Source organism: Pholis gunnellus (genome assembly GCF_910591455.1).
Source record: "Pholis gunnellus genome assembly, chromosome: 1".
Classification (NCBI taxonomy): domain Eukaryota; kingdom Metazoa; phylum Chordata; class Actinopteri; order Perciformes; family Pholidae; genus Pholis; species Pholis gunnellus.
Window position 1 is genome coordinate 21,173,567 of NC_136528.1, and position 25,559 is coordinate 21,199,125.

The 25,559-nt window shown below is 38.4% G+C and overlaps 1 protein-coding gene across 1 annotated transcript in view; it reads left to right on the forward strand.

Annotated features, from left to right (window-relative positions):
• galnt18b (UDP-N-acetyl-alpha-D-galactosamine:polypeptide N-acetylgalactosaminyltransferase 18b) overlaps positions 1 to 25,559 on the forward strand; it is a gene marked incomplete at its 3' end in the record, with an annotated part of 67,982 nt that overhangs the window by 13,381 nt on the left and 29,042 nt on the right. Inside the window, exons 2-5 of the mRNA XM_079160828.1 lie at positions 13,599 to 13,794; positions 16,742 to 16,908; positions 22,818 to 23,001; positions 23,911 to 24,108. Of these exons, the coding sequence (XP_079016954.1) occupies positions 13,599 to 13,794; positions 16,742 to 16,908; positions 22,818 to 23,001; positions 23,911 to 24,108 (745 nt within the window). The remainder of the gene's footprint in view (positions 1 to 13,598; positions 13,795 to 16,741; positions 16,909 to 22,817; positions 23,002 to 23,910; positions 24,109 to 25,559) is intronic.

The following is a 25,559-nucleotide window of genomic DNA, read 5'->3' on the forward strand; positions in this document are numbered from 1 at the left end:
TGACGTAGTGTTTGGTTGAAGTGGAAACCTGTCCACATTTGTCCCTTGTTGAAAACGGTTGATTTAAATGATCTGTTTCTCCTGAATGAGGTGAGACTTCTAATTTGAGTAAGTTATCAGTTAACAGTGCGATGGCAGAAACACAATCTTAGGAAAATGAATGACCAGTTAAATGTGTATTTTGTTTTTGTATTTTTGATAGAATTTTCCAGCTCCTGGGTTTGACAACAACTTTATCACATTTCAGGCTGGTTTTATCCGTCTTCCACAGGCAGCTCTGTCTGCAGTTTGACCCACAGATCATTTCTCCTCCTCTGAACAGAAATGGGGAAATCTTGATTGATATCGTTGTCCAGGCCTTCGGCTAACTTGCAGATGTTGGGAATGGATAGTCGGTTATCAAACCTTAAGAGCTACAACCATTATTCGTCTGAGTCTATCTACCCCATAAGCACATTGTATACTCTGCAGCATTTGTCTCACTTTCTCTCACTTCACTTTCTTGTCAGCCTCCTCAAACACATTAATGTTACTATTAGCTCTTTTTTTTTACCCACAGCAATGGACCTCATGCAGCACCCTCCTCTTAAATTCCTTATATGTGGTCACTTAATTTTATGTGAATAATGTTGATTGACGAAGGTGCTACGATTCTTTATCGCACATAGGTTTGGTGGGGTGTCAAGGTGGATGGTGGGCGTAGAAAGTGCAGGTTTTTGCCACTGGAGACGGGTTCATATCTAATGCTTTGCTTAAGGTTTGGGAAAAGTTATTTTTTTGTTAAATAATTCACAAAGTAAACACATAATATTCTGCTTGAAGGCACTGTTTATTTGCTGTAAGTTCCAGCCGTCTGACCTGACGTGAAATGTCCGTATTAAACTTTTGTGGCCCGGAGTAAGTTTCCACTTTTACCTTTTTCTTCATTGTTGCTGTGAGTTCCGGAACATAACGATCAATAATGTAATAATGCTTCAGTTGCTACGAGCAGATATTGTAACGTACACATATTTACTGTTGAAATAGTAGTAAATGAATGTCAATTTTAGGAGACAGTGTGTGAGTGCTTTTAATTACAGTCTGAAGGTGTTTGAATTATACAAATAGTCAACTGTTCAGCAGAAACTGACTTATGTGGACGTCTAAAGGACGAACATTAAAAAGCCGATAAGAAACCTGTTTTGCGTGTACATGGCTAGAAGAAATATATCCAGGGAAATCAAGATCGTCTGATCTCTTAACCCGATTACAGAAGCCAGGATTCTCGTATATGACGACTTTTCACACATCAGGCAACTGAGGTGTAAAGGTGTAATCTGAATACTTAAGTGCATGTAAACACACTGAGTCAGAGCCGCTCAGTAATTGTACTTAACAAGTAACACTATTAAATGTTCTCCTGTTCACTTCCTATTCAGGATGGTGTGAATGGTCCATTTTTGAATGCGGTGTACCGTTTGTCAGCTCTTCTATCAGCACAAACCTCAGGAGACGAGCTGCTTCTTGAATAGAGACTCTCACAATAGCTCTGGTTGTTAAGTGACCTGTGCCTTATTTCACTCAAAACTCCTCGAATGACAATTCAAGGAGCTTTCCACCTGAATAATTGATCAGCTGTTCACAGAGGCCATGATCAAAAACAAAACATAAAGTAAAATACTGATATCTGTGTCTGCCATCCAAATCCATGTAGACTTCATTAATATAGAGCAGAGACTTCTATTACATGCAGCGGGTAATAACAAGAAAAACTAGACGGTGTTTTAAAGATTCCGTTACTACTTTTCAGTGAAATGTTAAACATACTATGTCAAAAACTTTCACACTTCTTAAGATCTTTTGCTATTCATTAAAAAAATATCTTTCCCATTGTAGATGAACATTTTTGTACAACTTGACTGGGATTATTTGCATTGCTATGAAAGAATAGTTAAATATGGAGGAAAATGAATGAGAACCCAGTTGGCCTTCTGTTGAATAGGTCTCGTTCTTTCACCAAAGACCAAATATTTTATGAATATGTAACAATCTCTGACAGACCCAGACTTCTTGTTCTTTAAAGTTGCTGTTTTTATCACGAAAAAGTGTTATCAGAGGAATTGGCTGCCAAGCCTTTCTTCATCTTGATTCGTAAACCGTTCCCCAGTCAAGTGTTTATTTGTTAAAGCCTTTAGTTTAATCTGATGGATCAGGAGAGTTTCCTTCTGAATTCAAATGTAATCGTGATTATGTGCAAAATTTTAAAAAAGTTTTGCAGTTTTCACTTTCTCGCTGTGTCACATGCTAACACAAACCTTTTGTTTTTTTAGCCACATTTGCATGCTTCGCTCTGGGGATGGCAATGTCTGTTGGTTGGTTGCAAATATCTCAATAACTGTTGGATGGAGGGAGAAACATTCACAGCCCCCAGAGGATTAATCCTTCTTACTCTAGTGATCCTCTGACATTTTCTTTAGCGTCGTAAACGTTGTAATTTATCTTGACAAATTCCTCAGCATCTACTAAGTGGATTGGCAGAAATTATTATGCAGATATTTATGGTTCCTGGACAGTATCCTAATGACTTTGGTGATTATGAGTTTGATTTGTTGTTGTGAGTGAAATGTCTCAACAACTAATGGAATTAAATTTCACACATTTATATCCCCCTGAGGATGAATTTTAATTTTAGTGACCTGCTGACGTTTCCTCTAGTGCCACCATCAGAATAAATATATATAAATATTTGTCCAACCAAAACTTTGGTTTATAACAAAATACCTGCAAAATCATTGACATTCTCATCAGCCTCAGCTGTACTGTGGCCTCAGAGCCATAGTGGGCTGTAAACTCTTATTGTTGTTTGGCTTGTTCAGAGAATATTTTACTAACGTGAATACACACATTTGTTTATGTGTGAGTTATTTACTCAAAACTAGTTTGATAGAAAGTTCAGAATACAGTGGAAATCAATGGACATCACATTAAATGCCCTACAACACAGTATTAATGCCTCTGACACATTATTTGTTGGTGTCTGATTTTACAAAGACTGTGATTAATTGTTTGTCATTAGCTGCACTCTGAAGTCATTTTGAACATGACGTGCCATTTCCATTCAGTTCATAAGGGAGGCTGAAATATTTCAAGATTGGTGATTGTGTTTTGCGATCTTCAGTCTGTCTAGCTGGATAATGGGCACAGTGTTTGTGTCCAGACAGGAGAATTTAGTGGAGCTTCCCGAGCTTCTGACTCAGACGATTCTGATTACAGTGTCCGAGAACAGAGCCCCAGGAGAGAAGAGACTGATGAGTGAGAGCTGGAAGCAGAGGCAGAGCGACGGCCACAGAAACGCCTTGAAACGTCCTGAACACAGTTTAATGACAAGAAAAGAGAAAATGCAGGATCTCTGCAGACACAGACACCACCACACACATCTAGTGGGTCATAAGTGATGATTGACAGGGAGTATTTTTGTATGAGTCTATGTAGCTACTCATTATTTACTATTTAAAAATCTCACAGTGAACACAATACAAACTTGATTAAAAAAATGTATCTCCATTCATAACTCAATTTTATTAATATGTTGTGAATGTAGCTCTTACTTGCCAGGGTGTGTGGCTCATTATTGTGTTACTGAACGCTCTGAAGCACACTCTCAAAAGCAGCAAATCAGTTTTATAGAAAATACACAAACAAATAGGTCTTGGTTGAAAAATTCCAGGGGTTGAACTTTAAAACATTGTTGTAAATATTTGGTTTCAGCTAGGAAAGAGATATGCCCTCAGTGATAGATGTATGGCCTTCTTCACCCTGTACTTTTCCATGCCTTGGGCTATATCAGTTTATTTTTCTGCTCTCAGGTGAACTCTCTGAAATATTTTTGATTTATATCCTACGCAGACGTGTGCTTTTCTGAGAGGAGGCTACACCTCAGACTCAACTTAATAAAGAAAACAACTCCCAGTAAAGGACAAATAATGTTAAGCGTGGGGCATAGATACAGCTTGCAAGATAAAAATTGAAGAGATGCAGTGAAAAAGCACTTTTTTTCACAGGCTCAGTGCAGAGGAAGTGAGATCTGATAGGATGTTACAGAAAAGGCATCTCAGATGACTGAATTTAATGGAATAACAAATCAAGCTTTTCAAGTTGAACAGTGGGAATGAGAAATGTGGCGCAGGAGCAAAATGTCCGCAGCTTGATCTCAAATAAGGTCAGTGCTGTCTCCTAATATCTGATGTTGTTCCAAAGAAGGAAAACATTGTAGTTAGTTACTCAGAATTTGTCTGCAATAATGACATTGAATTTCTCGAGGAGAATTCTTCTCCTAAAAGAGGAAAACGCACAAAGAAAGCCTTTGTACCCTTCTGAAGGGCACGAGTGATCTCAACACTTTAATGAGGAGAAACGATCGAAAGGGGTAGAGATGACAAAAGCCGCTGCAAGTAAACATGACCGCCCTCCTAAAATATGCCACTGAATATCCCCTCATGGTAATAAACAAATAGAAAGACAAAGCCACAGACCCCTTTCTTTAAGAGGAAATGTCAGTGTGACGTGCCAGCCACTGATGCGTCCTAATGAGAGACAGTCACAGAGGCCCATACAGCACCTATACAGTGGTGGACTCTGCCCCCACCCAGTAAACACGCTAATTGGTTATTAGCTGTATTTACTGTCTCAATGTTGAGAGTACCGTGAGAGAGGATTATAAAAGTGCTGTATAAGTATGCACAGCAGATCAAAGTCAGTGTGTAAGAGCTGCCATGTTCTGCAAACACAAGAATCTTCTTCATGATACACTTTGACGTGAGCGTGTAGGTAGACTGGTGGAGCTCCAGATGTCAAGAGTGCCATGCACCATGAACACAGTGACTCTACTCTCAGCTGTGAACAAAATTGTTTAAAGTGTTGAGTCATTTTGTAATATTGGTATCCCTTTTTCCCCTTCTGTTGACTATTTTAAGGGCAGGTTTCAGTTTATTTAACCTTCATTAATCACATCTATTAGTCACTCAGGGTCAGCACGACAAGATGTTAAGAAACAGTTGTCTATGTACACATCCAGAAGACACAAAACAACATTAGTATTCATTTGGAGTTGTGTTTTTTTGCTCCATTTTGTTCGCCACCAACTCCTGAGATAAACATCTATCTATTTAGCTGCTAAATGCTCCACAATGTTCACCAGCTAGTCGCTAACTGTGTGGGCTGTTTGTGCTGGCCAGGTTTATCAGAGCTTTTTCCACTGCCTGCTGCTGCTGGAAAAAAGATTGATGAGAGCAGTGAGAGTGAAACAAAACGGTATATTTGCAGGCGGGAACAGTAAAACAATGAGCTGAAAGACAGTAAAACATTCTGTAGACCTCAGAGGAATTGCAGAGTTGTGATTCTCTGCAGCGTAAGCGACACCTGTCAAATTGAAACATTCTTTTGACACATTGTTAACGTTTAAACATTGATTAGCACAGCTCTACATTTGATGTCGTATGATTACAAATTAAACAAGTCTTGTCACAAGAACTGGTGTCATCTTATTAAACCAAAATCTGAGGAAAATGTGTGCATCATTATTCATAGCCTATAGTTTAGGATGTTTCCTTTGCCAAATGCTTTACACGTTGCACGTCTTGGCACAACATAGAATAAAATGCATGACTTTTAGAATTTATCCTCAAAACAACAACTACTAATGTAGTTAAGAAAAAACAAAATGTTCTCACATAAAATAAGATGGGTTATTCGTAATGTATACGGATGTATTCATAATCTGGCATTTAAGGCAAGAACAGCAGGCCGAGTAGACCAAGATGCAGTAAATACTAACACCTGAATGTGATGCTGATCACATTCCTGCAGGGATTGACTGACAGGTAGCCTGCCTGCAGAATAGCTGCGGTATACAAGGACGAAAGGCAGTATATGAATGACTGTTTAAAAAAGCGCACTGACCAGTTTCCTCCAGTCTTTAGTCCAGACTGTGGACGAGCCGGGAGGTTGTTTCTTCTGAGATCTAAGACCCTCTCAGGCTGGCTCTTGGGGGACCTGAGATGTAATTTGAAACCAGTCGATGCCTCGATCAATTTAATCTTTAGAATTGATTCCAAACCTCACAGACAGCCAGAGATGATGAAACAGGACTAATATGATTGTGTCATTTAGCTTCAGTTAGGAGCCTATCAGAAATATTTCCTGCCACCTGCAGCTAAAATGGTTAAAGCAGGAACGGAACGACATGAAAGCATGACTCACCATGTGGCTGTAAGATAACACAACAATAGTTCTGGACTGAAACACAGTTGAACTTGTCTCTTCACCTGCAAATATGTTAGAATTAAAAAAAAACACAACAAGCTACACATATACGCAAGTGTAGTTGAGAGAGGTGGAAGGGGAGCCATCTGTGTTCACCTGTTACAAAATGCAAACTGGTGTTTTTTTCTAGTAAGTACTTTTATGTGAGTGCTCTGAAGAGATCGCAACACGGTGAGGGGAATCATGTCGCTGTGAGTTGCTGTCGAAAAAAACAACAACTTTGTATGCTTTTAACGCAGGGCTGTTTTCAAAGGATGCTTTTGCAATATTAAATATATATACTTTTTTAGGAGTAGAAGTGAAAGTAGTCATCGAAATAACTACTTGAGTAAGAGAACAAAAGTGGCAAGTCTTTTATTTGATAAAAGTTCAAGAAGTGAACATTCATTTGTGATAAATCTCCTGATTAGATAACCTGCCACATATGCACCGGACAATATTCACAGGCTGTACCTCTTATATGTGCCAGAAATATAGTTCTGGCACATATTAATATTAATTAATATATATATTAATATTAATATTATACTCAATATGTAAAGATTTAATTATTAAAGATTATTTACATTATTTGCTTGTTGAATCAGCAAATCATGTGTATGTGTATAATAGTCTGTTATGTCATAAAGTAAATATAAAGAGTGTCAGCATGTTAAAGTGTCTTTGAACTTGATCATTCCAGTTTAGATGTCCCAAGTCCCAGTTCCCAGACCGCCACAGATCACGTCCAGGTCTCTCCAATCACATGCAGATAATCTAGAGAAGTGAACGAATCAGTCTGTTAACTTTCTGAAAATGTCTCATACTAGTTTAATGCCTCATCATGAAGCATGATAGACTGTGTGTATATGATGTTAAGTTTACTGGCATTAGCACAACAGACTGTGTCTATATTAGCTGCTAGTGCTATGTGAAACCCATAGCATCAACGTTACTCCTGCTGTAGCTTCAGCCATGCTACTTTGAGTCATGTGTTGACCCCAGTAGCATAACAGAGCACCAGCAGACCTGGAACCAGCTGACCACGGATCATGAATACATACAGATATATATATAAATAAAAGCAAAGTAACGAGATTTCTCTAAAAATCTAACCAAGTAAGAGTAAAAACTATGCTGAAACGTATCAGTACAATTTACTCAAAAAGGTTTCTTGAGCACATGTAAGAAAGTAAATGTAACTGGTTACTACCCGCCTACTAGACAACTACTACCAAATGTTTGCAGACTTATTGTGTCATTTATATTTAAGTGAACTCATAGTGTTTAGAAGACCAACGAGATCGTTTTAGCTTTCACAATTTAGCATTTAGCATTTTTTAGTCACTGAAAAGCATTGTAATGCATTGTGATGACAGAACGTCAGTGAAATACACATGTAATGTGTGCTGTGTAGCAGTGATAGAGAAGGTCATGTCGAGTGCTTACCAGGCCATGTATGTTGTACCCACTGTCATGCATTTCAGTTATTCTTTAGTTTATTCGTTAGTTTATAATTCTGCTCAGAATATTTGCAAAACAATCACACAATGTGTTCATGTCACCACAGTACGATTACGCTGTAGGTAGATAAACGATGTTATCGATCATTACGATCTTTGCCAACAAAGTGTGCACTACAATGGCAGAGGACTAAACTTCAGCAACATTTGCATTGTATGAGGATATAATTGTATTTAAATACTTAAACTAGTTATCAAATTACAGGATTATTCAAGTAAGATATAGCACGTGATTTAATATAACTTTAAAGGAAATGAGGAGACAGGAAAAGAAGTTCAGATATCGATATGTGAAGCTGTCGTTCAGATGTGTAGCCTTGAGCTGCTCGGCAGGAAATGCATTTGTAAAACTGGTGAATGTGGCAGAATGCAGAGGATTTTCTGCGCGATTGTCAAAACTGCCTTGAACGTGAAAAGTTTTTAAAACACTTGATCTCTTTTAGCTGACAGCTGCTTTGATATCAAGTTGTAGAAACACCGGTATGTCTTGAAATTTTTATGTGGATGATGAGACCTGTTTTTTTTTTTTTACAGACTGAAGTCTACGTCAAGGTCTTCTCCTCCCTCTCAGTCGGTGTCAGACTGAATTTACAATGAATATTTTGACTGCACCACAGCGTTTGATGTTGTGGCTTCATGCTCAGCTCTCATTATTTTGGATGCAAAATGACACAATGACTGAGGATAAATTGCAAACTGTCTGCTGTAATTGGAGGGTATTTACAGATAGTGAAATCTGTGGAACAAAGAACTACAGACTTGTTTTTAAACGGTTGTCTGGTGTCGAGGTCAAACAGGGATCATCATCTGATTAAAACAATAATCGCTTGTCAGTTTTAGTTTGTAGTTAAATAACTGTGACTGCTACAGTGGCTGCCTGAAGTATCTCCGTGTGATAGTGAGGAGTTTGTTGCTCTGTATCTCTGTGAGAGATCAGTCAGGATGCAAGTAATCTCTAAATTATTGAGGCAAAACACTAAAATGAACTTAATTTGGCTTACTTAGAAGTGTGGCAACATGCAAGCTCAGTATAAGACTGTTTAGAACTAGTGACTCTTTACATTAACCCTTAAATTAATGGTGTGTGTAAATTAAATACATATTGTTTTTAAACTCACTGTTAGTAGTATTAACAATGATAGTCGACCAAAAACATATTTGCATTAACTTATTGATTTATGTTCATATACATATTGTATATCACCAGTAATCACCTGCACAGTGTGAAAAAGCAACACCATTACATCCCTCAGGTCTCTCAAGAAACACTATAAAATGTATATAGACAACACAAAACAAAGACCTCAGAAAATTGTTTAAAAAATTGCAGCGATCAAGGCCTTTATTGAATAAAAAGACCTAAAGACTCTTGAGGACCCACGGTGTGCGTTTTAGAATTGACTACTCCTAGTGTTGTCCTTTGAAAGTTGCAGCATCTGTTACACAGTAAAGATCTCTCAACCGAGATTTCACCCTTTTATTGATTTTCACTAAAAAAACAGACAAGTGCTTCCTTCTTTCCCCTCAGCGCGCGTGTAGAGTATGAAGAGGCAAGTACATTTAGAAAAAAAACAACTCAGGTCTACAGCAGTTTTTTTTATCAAAAATCAAAATCTGTACCAGGGTGAGTTAGCATTGCATGGAGGGGAGTTAGCTCTGAGGTGGTAAAAATTATAATGAATTGTGCTTGAAATCCAAAACATTTTCCTCTCCACGGACAGGAGGGAGTGAATAGATACAATTTGATCAAATCTTTGTGCTTATAGGGGGCAGTTTCATCACTGCGAATCTTAATATCAGATCATATTTTATAATTGAGCGTGCTGCTGTGCCTCTGAAAACAAAGTTCATGTATAACCTGGAGGCTTATTGTTCTCTTTCAGCGACTTCTTTGTCTAGTGTCTTTGTTTGGTTTGATTTCCTTTTTTTAGTATGTACATGGTGCATGTGCACATCTTTTCTCCTGCCTCTCCTCTGTGACAGTGCGAGGAGACAGCCATACTCTGTTGCCTTACTGTCGAAGCACACTTGCACAGCGCTGCACTCCACACACGCCGGAGTGCTGCTGGGAAGCATCGGGAATACTTCACCTGTCTAAACACACACACACACACACACACACACACATACACTAGATTTTGCCTCGGCTATTTGATTTGTGCTTTACTTGAGCTGGCACCAAGGTGAGTTTACTGAGTGTGTGCTCAGGAGGAAAGCGCTCTCCAAACAGCAAGGTTACAGTAAGTCACATGACTACTTGATGAAAAACAAGTCATGTGACTCATTGTCATTGTGATGTCTTTGAACACATGTCAGTGAGGTTGTGCTAGCATGTTTGTCAATCATCTACTGTATGTGCAGCACTTACACGACAATACACCAAACAGACTACGTTGCCAACGTTACCCTGTCCAAACAACACCAACGTGCCCTAACCGCTGCTTTAGGGATTCACCGCTGAGGAAACAGTCTCTGTAGGCTAATTAATCACAGCAGTGAAATGGATGGGCCTTTAGGCGTACTTGCCAGGATTGAAAGACTTGCAGAACTTTTATGGTGCCCTTAGTCTAATCACAGCGTTGTCTTATCAAGAGGTGATGCACTTCCCCTCTGCATCACAGCGGTACAACTTTTAACAACTGTGTGTTGAATTATAGGAGTTGAGGATATTCTGCCTCAGGCTTGTACCGTTTGCTGTGCGCTGTTCTTTCAACCTGGTTGTTGGTTGACTTTTTCATGATTTGTTAATGTTTAACAGAGTACGTTTTAAATAATAATACAGCTATGTCATTGTGCTGTGTAAAAGATGAATAACTGTATTCGATACGGTAGGCTACTACATTTGGTATTGTAAATGTAAGAGACTTTGGTCACTCAGGTAGTTCTTAGTTAACATCAATAAACTTTTGTTACAGCCTGCATACATTATTATAGGGAATAAGGCCGTTTGCTTTGGCAAAATCTCCCAATTCCATACATCAGCAGTAACATTTTACACAGTAGCTACCTCAACATTGAGAGCCAATAGTTTAGAGCCGTTTATGCTGCGTTCACATGGAATCAGGCCGATGGCGAGGGAAAAAAATATACAAATAGTCCGACAGAATGGAAGAGGAAACACGCATGACCAAATGTTGCTACGGTGAGTTAAATAATATTGTGTCTTCTATTTTATGTAATTATTCTAATAATGCATTTAGCTATAAAATGCAGTTTTCTCTTAATATTCTATAGCAAACTTAAAGAATTTTCTCTATTGTGATGTACCGTTACTGTGGTATTCTCTGCCAGCCTCACCGAATTGCACCATCCGGCTCTATAATGCTTCACCCTTCCAGCTCTTGATTGCTTGAATCATTTATTTTGAAATGAATAATTAGCCAACTCAAAATATTAGAATTACTGTTAATGATGATAATGATGACGTAGCTTCATATTTCAATCTCAGACATGAGAACGGCCAATCTTCTATTCTGACACTCGGCAAGAAAGCCAACTTGCATTTTTGTTTTTGCCTCTTTAGAGCAGCAGAACAAATTCTGAGCACATTTCCATTATACATACATTTTGAGTTGATAGCGTGAATTTGTTAGCAAACAACAAACATTGCTTATTGACACAACCAATAGTTAGGGAGCAACATCATAATTTATTTGAAATCATAGTTCTGGGAAATGTAAGTCCAGTATTCACTCTTTTTTATCTCAATATAAAAATGTCCTTTTAATATCCACATGTGTAAGAGAGGTACTGCATTATTTAACTGTACAGGATACTCACTCTCTAACTGCTGCTACAATAGATTCCTTCACCTTCCAAAGACATTTACTAGAAGCCAGTGCCTTTCCAGAAGCAGTTATTTTTGTTTTGGTTCATAATGTAATCCCTTCACACCTGCCTCCACATTGTTGTCTTAGATTTTCCGTGGCTGACTGTCTGTCACTTATATGTTAAAACAATCTGCTCATGAATATTAACCTTCACCAATCTGCTTAAAACACATGCATACTGCACACACACACACACACACACATAAGCACACACACCCTTGACCTTGTCTTTTGCTTGCAGTGTCACTGAGGACTTAAATCCTTTTCTTTCCTCTTTGGGTCTTTGAAGCTTCTTGGTTTATGTTCATTCCTCATTCCTCCTCTGAGATTTATTGGCCTTTTTTGTGTTCTGAAATTTGAGAGACATATTCATTTAGAACAGATTAAACAGCAGAAATCACAGCTATTACAAATAGTATTAATTAAAAGAAGCAACCATTCGCATCTCTTTTCTTAGCTTGCATTTGATTTTACTCTGACTGTCCGCAGTGACCTGAAATACTGAAGGTACATAATTAAATTGGTCTCTTTTTTATTGTTGTATAGCCTCGGTATGCTGCTGGGGACTGATGCCTTCTCTTTTAATGAAATCATTAACAGATAATACCAGCACCAGTTTTCATTAGATTTAATTTCCTGGTGACTATCATTTTGATCAACAATATGCAATTATTACCTGACATCCTTTTCAATTAAGTAAATTAATATGAATGAAATTATTGACTGGCATCTTTTATTCTTAGAAACCAACAGTTTGCACTAGTATAAGTTGTATGACTTTAAGCTTGTTTCTTTATACTGTACTGAGGCAACCCATTATACATCTAACAGCCCTTATCACTAATCTCAGTGCAAATATTATTCCAGATTTTTCTCAACTTCACTGGGTTGCCACCACCAGCCTCTCACCCACACCCCCATATCTTCACAGACCAGAGATATTACTGTGCTGCGCAATAACACTAAAGCTCTGTAATATTCAGACACGACTGTGGTTGAATCCCTGCATAATGTTCCAACAGGTACTAGACCTCAATGAAATGACTGTAATAAATTAAAAACATCTTGCTCCGGTAACATGTTTTTTTCCATAACATAATCACTGAGATTTGTATATTTGTGAAGATGAAGTCACTGCCTTACATAGTGTATTTTTTAGTTTGGCATTCAAATCGCTTGCCTAAAGCTGGGTAAAGCTCCCTGACTGTTAAATACTCTCGGAAGTTTGCTTCTGAAGTGCATTAAAACCTTCTTGGAAGCAGGACAGAATCTTTAACAGATACCACCGCTGCTTTATAGAGTCTGGACATGATCTGAGTCTATCAACAAGGGCCATGAGCAGTAATATACTTTTTGTCACACTAAATCTGTGTTTGTGGGATGTGTCTCTGCTCTCCGTGCTGCTCAGCTATAAAACGAGTCAGGAATGCACTCATTTTGAACCCTTCAGTTTTCAGTCCTTTAAGCACAAAGTCATTCTACAATCTGTCGTGCAAAAACAGAAAAAAAAGTTCACTTACTTCAAAGATGATCACACATTAGCACTTGATTAATTATTAAAGGAGGCTTGTGCGTGTTGCTCTAGCAATACCTTTAGGGAAATTAGTTTCACTTATTCCTCGGCGTAGTTTAAAGAGCAAGGTCAGCTACATGTCATAATGTCAGCTGCTGGTAGGGATTGAAGCTTTTGTTTCAAGGACATCAGAGCTTCTCATCATGTGTACTATATGAACTCCGAGTGTTTCTGTTGAAGGACAGCCAATCAGTCTCTGGAAATAACAGACCATCCTTCACCTGCAAACATACCTTACAGCACAAGGGAAAGCAGCATTTATCACAGTGATTATATTTGCACTATCATTTTTCCACATCCCTTAAATGTCACTTTATGCACTACCTTACTGCTGGCTTGAGAAACTGTGGCCTAGACAAATATTCATGCTATTTGTCTTCCTGTGCTTCCTAGAGACTCCAGGGAGGGGAGAGGCCAGTCAGGCGGACACATCCTTCTCTGACTCGTCGCTGTTCGCTCACTGGGGTCAGGAGCTCAGCCCGGACAACCGGCGGGTGGCATATAAGATGTTCCAGTACTATGGATATAACAGCTACCTCAGTGATCGTCTCTCTTTAGACAGACCAATACCTGACCTCAGGCCTGATGGGTAAGACTGCTTTTTATTATTATGATGGTGCTCAAAACACTGTCATTTTTATGTACTATCACCTTACACTCAACGCTAGCTGTTGATATAGATGTTTGAGTAAATTGTTAATTTATTTTCTGATAAATTACAGATTGAGACTGAATTGTCCAATTGAAGTGTTCACATTTTTGTGCTGTAAAAGTGTCAGTTTGATTGTTTACAAGCAGACTTTTGCTCTCACTTGCCAAGAAATAGTTGGGCTACTACTGTACATGACAGTGTCAAAACACTTATACACATAGGTGTGTCTCTTAATAGCAGTGGGCAATATGGTTTCTATTAATACTTTTATATTGTGATAGCAATATATGTTTTGATATGACAATGGTGATGATAATCCAGCAAATGAACACACCAACAATCAAGGTACTCCATCACATTGATGGAAGAAGAGTCTACAGCCATGCTAGAGGTTAGCTAAATGCTAGCTTCACCATACCAACATGCTAACAATGACAATGATAAATGGACTTGTACTTGTATGGCACTTTCTTAGTCTTCCGACCACTCAAAGGGCTTTAACACTACATGTCTTTCGCTCATTCACGCACATTCATACACTGATGGCAGGGGCTACCATGCAAGGTGCCCCCTGCCCATCAGAACTATCTAATCATTCATGCACCGCAAACACAGCCTACAGGAGCAATTTGGGGTTTAGTGTGGACATGGACTAGCGGATCGAAATGCCGATTGTTTGATTGAAGGACGATACGCTACACCAATGAGCCACAGTCGCCCCAATGCTAACATGCTGATGTTAAGCAGGCATAATATTGATGATACCATGTTCACCCCCTTAGTTTTGCATGCTAACGTTTGCTAATGAACTCAAAGTCCAGCTATGGCTGATGGGAATGTCAGTTGATTTGCAGTTATTCGGTTATAAACCAAAGTGTTGGACACAGCTGGAATTTTGACATGATGATGACTTGATGACAACCAGAATGATTACAATTTATTCTGTGAAGGGAATGTGCAAATTTCAGTGCAATCCATGATGAGAATTCAGGGGATCACCAAAGTCATGAGGATTCATCTTCAGAGTTATCACATATGTCTGTACAACACATCATTAAAATCCATCCAGCAGTTGTTAAGGTATTTAAGCCTGGACCAAACTGGTGGACTGACATTGCCATCACTAGAAATCTTGTAAAAATCCAGTGTTAACAAACATCAGGTCTACTTAGTAATTGCAACATTGCAACACATCCCACACTGGCCTAACAAACCTAGATAAATTAAAGCCACCACATTAAATGCAGAATGGCAAAAATCTCTGATGGTTAACAAATCGCCACTGTGTCAGTGCTGCAACTAACAATTTTAATTGTCTATGAATCTGTTATTTTCTCAGTAAATCGATTTGTCTATAAAATGTTAAATTATAATTTCCTAGAGCCCAAGGTGTCGTGTTCAAATTTCTTGTTTTACTTGACTACCATTTCGCATCGTGTGTATATATCCTCATCGGTCAACTACCTTGGTTTTCTGTGTTGTTTTTTTTGTTTTAGCTCTGAGGACTTTTCGGTAATAAATAAAGAGACTCATGAGGCACTTGCTACGCTGAAAAACACATTGTTGCTCCTCATCAAACACTAAGTGCCTCTAATTGAAAACCAATCTTCCTTTAGCATTCAGTGCAATGCTGCTGCTGAGAAAACTCTTGTTTGTGGCTTGATTAAGGGGACTCTTACTGTACCAATATCTCAAACCCCTACGGCCAGCTGAAGGTCGCTGGATAAAGTGCATGTTTCCACCTGCAGCCTGTAAATTAAGGAACACATGCATTTTCAAAGCCTTGTGCAGTTACATGGGGACTTTGATTTAATCCTGGACAAAAAGGAATCCTGCAGAGTACAATACACGAGCGACTTGTGGTCGCACCGCATCAGTTGGATGTCACGTGGTTTTCAGCAGAGCATTAATGTTCCCATTTTACAGGAGCGCACAGATTGACATCCTGGTAGGAAAGTTTACACAGCTCAAAGATCTTCAGGGCATTTTCTCCACCGCACATCACTAAACTCCCTTGAGACCATCCTTTCCCACTCGTACTGGCTCTGTACACTCATCCAAAACTGTTCTGGGGGATGCATTAATCACTCACACCTTGCACACATTTCCTAAAAGTAGTGAATGAGCCAGGCCTTTCTGTAAATACAACAGGCTTTCTGCAATTAAATTTGACTGGCAGGACTGAAAACATTTAATATGTTTCAATTACCTCCTCGATTCACTCTTTACAATTAAATTAAAAGGTCATGTCAATAGGAGGACCTTGCCACAGTTTGTTACCACAAACTACATACTGTTATTAAGGTCATTATTGTCTTCTACGACATTTGTGTCAATACACAGAACATTTTATGATCATAATTTCCATTTCAAATGCGTTAATCTAAACTAAAAAGGGTGTTAAATGCAGCAGCATTACAGTCAGATTTTAACAGCCTCTTCTCTCTGCATTTCCTGCATACAGGCATCCGTTTCTTCTTGGGAGGAGAGGCTGGACACCTAATTAAAAATTTAAATGTCAACATATTTTTGCAGAAAACAATGTTTTGATAAGGAAAGAAAAAGGATTGATTGATGTCACAACTTACCACATGACCAATTATTCCTCCTAAACTGATCGTACTGTATTACAGTTGCACCACTATTGCTGGAGTACTCTAATTGTTACATTTTTTTTAATCTGCTGGACATGGACTAGTGCCAGTTCTTACATTTACACCGTGATTTATGAAAATAGGATCTTGATATAGTCTGCCAAATAGCTGGGTTGGCATGAATTCTGCCATTACCCTGCTGTTTAGGAATCAATGTCAAATGTATCTGTTAATCCTTTGGACAAGGTCTAAACATTACCTCAACATGGTATTTTATTTGTCCTCCACAGGTGCAGAAACCTCACTTATCCTTTAAACCTCCCTCAAGTGGGCATTGTGTTCATTTTTGTGAATGAAGCCTTTTCCGTCATCTTGCGGTCGATTCACTCTGCCATCAACCGGACGCCCACCCACCTTCTTAAAGAGATCATCCTGGTGGACGACAACAGCAATAACAGTAAGCAGCATTATTTTCTAATAGAGCCATTGACCTCTCGTTAAACCCTTCCCCTAAGCACTGAGTTTTGGTAGCTAAGCAACAATAACTATGCACAGCAGACCTTTCTGATCTCCTAACATAATGAAGGGGTGTGCATGGGGCTGTAGTAGAGAAATGATCTACACTTAAAGAATTTGGGTGTTGGTATTTTTTTGGTTTTTTTTTTACTTTTCAAAAACTCAAGAGCAAAAGTGAATGAAGAGATTAAACAGTTTATCTGCTCTTCTGAATTATGTTAGAACAAAAACAACAATCTGACATTTTCCTTATCATACGAATAATAATGACTTGCTGTACACTGCAATACAAGAACAACACGGAACAACTGTTATTTGTCTGTGACATGTCAGCTCTATAGTCTACATATCATTGCCTCATGTGTGGAGAAATACTTATGTATCTATGATATCTACAGCTCCTCTGGCCTCCAAACCTCTTTAGTGTTTTTTTTTTAAATTATGGGTTCATTGGATTTAACCGATGGATGAATAACACTAATTAGCTGCAAAGTCAGGAAATATGCCCCAAAGCAGATAACAATCCAGCAAGGTGAAGAAGTGTTTGTAAATACCTTGTCTGCATTTGCAACCCTAATTCTCACATCTATATGCATTGGATGCAGTTCAAACAGTGTCAGGTTGAGAAGATATCCAGTGTATGCTGTCAATGTTTAACTGCTGAGCTCTGTTCACTTGTTATTACTGAGATTACTGATGTGTGAGATCACTGATTGGTGGCTTAAGTCTGTCATGCAAGGCACAAGCAATATACTTGAAGTCACCTGTGAAAAGTGGACATTGTAATTTACAGTGCAAGACTTAACTACATTATAAAGACAGAAAGCAGGCTATAAAAAAGTTATGATACTCTGCCAAGGTCATTTATAGGCAATACACTTTTAAATGGGCTGTGCTGCTGGTAACAAGGACTTAGACAGCCATTACGGGCAATCAACATGGGAAATACTGACATTGGGAAGAATGTTTTCCAAAGTCAATAATGCAAAACATGTAGCATTGCCTGTAGCCTGAAGGAACAGAATATAGATCACTGTAGTTTGTATTGGTAACTTATGTCAACATGCTGGGATAGGAAAGATGACTCTCCCTCTGGTTGTTATTGAACAAAAAATGTAATATATTCAAAGATATCTGTTGAAAAATGTAAAGCTGAAATTCCCAACGTTTGCTCTCATTTGCACATTATTGAATTAGCACATCAGAACCCATTAACATTCATATTTCATCACATAATTGAGAGCCCGGGAGCAGTTGCCTTTAGCTCCTTCAGGGACCCAAGTCACGCGTTGACATTTTGCTGATGGCATTTCACCCTGTTTGCCTGAGCACTCTGTCACGCTGCATCTGATATGCCGGGTGTTATCATTATCACCACGACTGTGAATCTTATCTGTGCTAAATGTCGTTAGCCTAGTTGACCCGTGATGCTGCTGAGATTGTCGATGGGGTCATCGACCACAGCTAACCTCCCAGGCATCCATAGCTTTACATTAGTCATCCAACACTGTCACACAGCTCACCTCCAAGAGGCATTAGCATGCAGGAGGACGTGTAGCCATCAAGGGAGAGAAGGGCAAATTGACCTAGCTGATTCCTCCTTAATTGGATAATGTCCCAAGTTGTGGCCCGAGAATGGCTCGTCTTTGTAAGAGTGGGGTTTTGAGAAAGGCTCACTTATTTAACAGGGTGTCGGAGAACTTATGATTCCATACTTAAATTTAAATTATAATACCAAGTAGGTTTATATGTGATGATGTAGGATTGGATACAAGACTGGTAAAATGTTGGAGGAAGAGTGAGTTATCGTTTGGATATTTTGAACACAGATTTTCACAACAGCCGAGTTGTGTAGTCAGAAATTGCCAAGTGTTTTAGTGCAAACTACACATAACTGTTAGACCTGTATCAAAGCCAATTTGCCATCTGCTGTGCAAGAAGTAACGCCTGTGTGTGGATAAATGATGATGAGTTTGAACATGCATGAAGAGAACGTACAGTTCTTGTTGCTTAGATGGACAAGCTCAGTTTAGACCAGTGGTGGAAAGTATCTAAGTACATTTACTCAAGTGCTGTACTTAAGTACAACTTTAAGGTACTTTGCTTGAGTATTTCAATTATCTGCTTCTTTATACTTCTACTCCACTACACTTCAAAGGCTGATATTGTATTTTTTTATTTTACTAGACCAGTTTGAAGTTACATGCATATTTGGATTAATAATACAAAGTATTATCAACAAATTAAAGATGTATTATTCTAGGTAAAATAAGATACAACTTTATTGATTGGGATGAAGTAATTTAAATTAGCCCCACCTTTACCAGATGCAACGCGCATTATTCTGAAATGGGCTATTCTGCATTATGAGTACTTTGATTCTGGTACTTTAAGTATATTTTGATGTATACTTACTTACTTTAGTAAGACTTTGAATGCAGGACTTTTACTTGTAACAAAGTATTCCTACACTATGGCAACACTACTTTTACTTAAGTAAAAGATTTGAGTACTTCTTCCACCACAGACATTCATTAACATGTAGTTAAAGGAAACCATCACTAAAATAACATTTATCTATAAAATGGTCTTTGCCTAGTTATTCACAGAACTATAAATGACAGAATTAAATTCTCAACACACTTAAAGAAATGCGTAACAAGAGGATTCTTAAGCCATGTTACACTCATGTTTTGAATTTAGAAAGCTCTCATCATGTGTTGTTTGGGGATTCAGAAAAACAGTTTCCATATTTAGGTAGTTATACACAGTTTCATGAAATTATTTTTGTGATATCGCACTGAGGATAGAATAGAGGTGAGCTATATGGTGTAGTCACCATTTCTCTGCTCACCGTAAGCTTTGTTTTTTTATCTTCTGAGAAAAACCTTTTAACATGTTGATTAAGTTACTGGGTTTACTGCCTGACTGCACAGTGATGTTAGAAACCTGCTTGTTGTTTCGGTTCGATGCCATCACAAAGCCCACTGCTTTCCAGCAGAGCTTCAGCATCCTAAAAGATTGATGAGTGTTGGCCATCAGCCATTTCTGGTGTAATGAACTGTGCTTTATTATGATTTGTTATGAGACGTAACACATCATCATTCTTATTTTCAATTCACACACACATCAGAATGTCTTAATTATTGATGGATTGAATATTATTACAGATACAGTATGCATGAGTAACTACAGTAGCTTTCCTTTATGCCGAATTAAGAGTCCAAAGGGAAGAAATGTTTCTATTATGCTAACGTTTGAATTGGCACACGTGATCAGCCCTGATTTGATGGTTCGGATTTCCTCTGCTTTTAAGTTCTGGATATCTAATCAAGGGCAGATGTGCACTGGGGATGTCTGCTGATTGCAATTAATCAAGAAGAATAAAAAACTGACCACTGCTGGCTCTTCTGAATGGGATCATGGTATCATACTTAACATAAATGTACTATAGAATTGTATGCCCTCTTTTTATGTTAAGACTGGACTGTGTTGCATCTTTCTGATTGTAGTGAATTTTGTGTTTTGTGTCTCTGTTTTAGTTTTGTCTCATGTCTTTCATTCAGGTTTAGTGTTTCCTGCTTCTTTTCTTTGTTTTCCTGCCTTTGTGATTGTCTTCCCCGCCCTGATTAGTTTCACTTGTCTCTTGTCAGCCCTGTAGTCACCTGTGCTCCTGCTCACCTGTTCTCACTTCTTCATCACTCAGTGCATATGAAATTCCTGCCCAGTTATTTTGTCCTTAGTCGGGTTGTCTTCATTCATGTTTGGAGGTCTGTACCAGTCTACCTGCGGGGTTTTTTTCCTGTTATGGACTCTAGCTTCTATCTGTGGCCTGCTTTCCAGACCGTGACAGTTGCATGTGGTGTATATAGTTTGAGTATTATTCTGTTCCTTCACGGACCAACAGCATCCACTAAAAAGTGGACTCTGATATATTTTTACTAAATATTTGTATTAATTTTCTCTGCTGACTCATGAGGTCAGTTGTTGCCAGGGGAACATAAGACAAATTGAACAAATTCGAGTCGGGGTTTTTTGGCTCAAGTAAGAATAGTGTGAAACTGAAGGTACCCTGCGGGATTTTTGGCTATTAGCTCTGTGGAGCAATGCTTTTATAAGCAGGTCTTCATTTGTGTTGTATTGCTTTAAGCAAATGCATTTGTTAGGCCTGAAGGATACACACAATGAGTGTAAACGTAGCTCTGTTAACAAGAAAACTCCACAGTTTTAATATCGTCCTTGATGAGAAAAATGAGAAAAGTGTTGATTCGACAATGTATTGACTCATGACTCATTCAAAATGGACATATCCTAATTAGATTTTGAATTGCTGCTTTGTGTTGCATTGTTGCTTCTCTTATTCCAGAATAATTAATAACTTCACTTTTCATTGACTTTAACTTTATTTAATTTGTATTGAATCAAGATACCATGAGAAGTTTATTTATATCTACAGTACATACCTTTATATATTAATGTGACTTACAGAACAGTGTGCTGTTGCATATCTACAAAACATTAGCGCTGTCGAACATATGGGTGAAGATAATTACTTATTTACCAACTCTGAAGGGTTTGCTGATGAAAAGATATGAGATGAAATAATTCCTATTCTGTATTCATGCATTTTATAATGAAATTCATTGTCGTAGATGCACTGATTGATATTTGCTGTGAGCCTTGTTTACAGAAAATAGGTGACAAGTGTTTGCAAAGAAAATAAGGCTGCTGAAAAATATATAGAAATGTGCATTCAAATAAATCAGTGCTGAAGCAGGAAGTTGCTGTGCATATAGTGTGTACAGAATCTGTGCGTGTTTGGGAAGAAATACTTCTTTAATCATATCTTGTGGAGTTGATCAAAGATACATAACGTAAACTTAAAAAATACAGTCTCTGTAAATGATCAGAAGAACTACTTCTCCAACAGAACTGTTTTCCATTTTTTAGAGGCGTTTGAAATATCAAACCATTCTCGACTTTATAAATTGACTCACCCCGCCTCTAAAGAAGCCAGACACAGCATGATTTCACGGCGGATGCTTTCTGTCTGTTTGCAACTGCTTCCCATTCCCTTTAAACTCAAAAGGTACCGGCAGTTAAAAGTGAAATAGTGAGAACACAGCCAGAGGTGATTTATACACGGGATGATGAAAGTTTTATTTTTTTTCCAGCACTATAGTTAATAGTAGGCCTATACGATCTAGAGTTGTGGTTTTGCTCACTCACTTTCTGACATCTCACACTTCCTCCAAAGTGTGGCCTTTTTTAAAGAAACAGTGATCAGTCTTAGCTTACATTTTTTTCTTGTTGAACTACAAGGGGAATCTCTAATACCTTGCTGTAATTTACTGTATTTTTGAGAAAATCTGCAGAAATGTTGCTACCACTCATAACATGCGGGGAGAACTTTGATTATTTTTCATATAAGTACCGATGACTCTCATCCTGCAGGGTGTGACTCATCATAAAATATATAGTTGAGTAATAACAGAGGTAAACCTTGAAGCCAAACATTGGACTCGACGGACTTCATCCAACACCTTCCCCCATGTTTTGAAAAGCATTGCAGGCTAGGTCCTCAATATTGCAAAAATCCCGTTATGACTGAAGCCCTATGACGGTCTGCGGTGCTGGCTCAAGCTGCTGCCTCTTTGGTCCAGTGATCAAAGCAGTGAAGCAGCGAGTACTTTTGGCCTCCTACCAATGAAATACTGCCCACTGGAGGAGGACATGATGGTGTCTTGTGGGTGGAAATTTGCTCACAACTTCACTCACCTCGTCTCATACGGGATCTTCAAAAACTCTTCAGATATTGATGTAAAATGTGTGTGTGTGTGTGTTTTGTAGAGGAGCTAAAAGAGAAGCTGCAGGATTTTGTGTCTGAGACAAACAGACAGCATCCAGGATTCATCAAGATGGTGCGTCATGCCAAGCAGGAGGGTCTGATCCGGTCCAGAGTGAGCGGGTGGAGGGCTGCTACTGCCCCAGTTGTTGCCCTGTTTGATGCCCACGTCGAGTTCAACGTTGGCTGGTGAGTCACTCGCAATGAGAGCGGCATGAGGATAGCTCAGCTCAACACAAAAGCGCTGGTTCTTGAGTCACATCACTCTGTGTGGGTTTATGGAAAATTATCTCATTTAAAAACAAAGACTGTAGCTTGGCTCTTTTTCTCTGCACTCTCCCAAATCAAGATCAACTTTTTCTATTATTGAATCGGTTTTAATTCCCAATTTTACAAAAGTCTAATTGTAAATGTGTAAACTGTATCTGCTTTGTTGATCCATAAATATATATTTTTTAAGCAATATTTTGACATTCTGGGAATTTTCTTATTTGCTTTCTTGCCGACAATATGGCTACATTATGCAGCCAGTTATCATAAATTAGTTTAAAGACTAGAAACAGGGGGAACAGCGAGCATGGCTCAGACTGAAGGTAACAACATTTAAGCAAACAACATACAGGAGGATGTATTGTGGTAGCTTCATGTTTATCGTACGGACAAAAAGAAAGCAAATCAGAAAACAAATTACCCAACATGTAGAACTATTTCTTTAAATGTTTTTATTCCGTTCTTTTCAATACATTTCCTAGTGGCAAACACATCACAGACTGTCTTGTATAAATGTTTTGACATGTATTTAGACGGAGAGCATAAATAAATGTTGATCCCTTTTGCCGCATGCACATTAAAATAGCTAAATGCATTGTGTAGTTTTTGTGTAGTGTTTTGTGCATGTTTTGTGGCTTCATATTTTGATTGAAAAATGTTATCTTGTCAGATGGGGAATAATGGTTTGTCAGACTAATGAATTGTATTTAATTAATCTTGAAATAGTGAAATTGGTTTTTAAAAAGTGTGGTTGCATGACAGGCACGATCACAAAGGTAATGGAGAAAACATGTCAGAACAAATGACTTTGTCTTTCCATATTTGAAGGGCTGAACCCATTCTGCAGAGAATTCAAGAAGACAGAACCCGCATAATCTCGCCATCGTTTGATAACATCAAGTACGACACGTTTGAGATTGAAGAGTATCCGCTGTCTGCCCAGGGCTTTGACTGGGAGCTGTGGTGTCGCTACCTCAATCCACCCAAGTCCTGGTGGCACAATGGCAACAAGAGTGCACCAATCCAGTAAGTGAACACCACATGTCTTGATAGCCTGAATCAAAGGATGAAACTATATGATATGTTTTGCTGGAGCGCAGCAAAGCGGGGTCCAGCCCAAAAAGAATTATTAGGCGCTATGCAACAGCGTTTCCTCTGGCGACGTCTTTGCTACAGCGATCAACCGTCTGATCCGCCGGTGTTTGTTGCTACCCAGAGCATTTGTTGCTCTGTTTTTTTCTTTATAAATTTGTATTTTCCTTAATATGTGTTTCAAACATTCTGTTTCAATCCTATATTTGTAGGTCATTTTGATGCATGTGTTGTACGAGTAGGGCTGTGTCTGGTTGAGTGAGTCCAGAGAGTGACTGGATGCTCTCAGAACAAACAGATGTTGACGATTAGAGCAGAGAGGAAACTAGCAGTAAATTTGTGAAGTGGCAGTAAATGTAGGTTTCAGTTTGTCCATGAATAAATGCTACAGCTCCACAAGACACAAGCAGTGGTGGACGAAGTATTCAGGTCCTCTACTTAAGTAAGGGTAATGATACAACTCCGTGAAAATACTCTGTTTCAGGTAAAAGTCTTGCATTCAAGATTTCACTCAAGTAAGAACACAAAAGTGTTAACAGCTAAATGTAATTAAAGTGGTAAAGTAAAGGTACATGTTTGGCCAGAATGGCCCCTTTCTGAGAGTTTATAGAGGAATACTATACTGATGATTTAACACATAAACAGCATGTTAATGTTACAGCCGATGGAGGTGGAATACATTTTAAATACTTAATAACACAGTATTATATTTTATGAACTGATCACATGTTTTCTAAATTCTTAATCTGTAAAGTAATTAGTAATTAGTTTATCAGATAATTACAATATTACCCTGGAGATGTACTGGAGGTGAAGTTTAAAGTGGCATGAAATGGAAATACTCTTATAATATACTTAAAGTACAGTACTTCTGTAAATATACTAACACTAGACCCAAGTTCCTGTGTCTTGCTTCTCCCCTGCTGAGTAAAGTGAGCATCAACTTCGGCCCTGGAGGCAAAACAAAGTCTCCCCTGTGGTTCCCAACCACAGTCTGGAACTGAAGCAGGAAAGTTATCTTACTATGTTTTCTGTAAGACTAACATTTGAGGCTGTGGGCATGTTCGTTATTGTCATGGGATGGAAACTAGGCCTGGTCTGTTTAACAAAGTAATGCAAACCACTGCCTGCCCATGTGACTCAAATAGGAAAATAACACTGTAGATGAGTAATCCAGAACAGTGTGTTGAAAATAACAGATTATATTGTTGAATTTATTAAATTAAAGATGCAATTCTAATCCAATACACTTTTTGTCGAATTTAGCAAATATCTACTAATAGCTAGCTGTGCGTTATGTGCGCGTGCTGAAAAATGATCTGGTGTCCATTCACAGTCCTGCATCTGTAAATGGGAAACAAACAAACAAACACTATTCCAGCCAA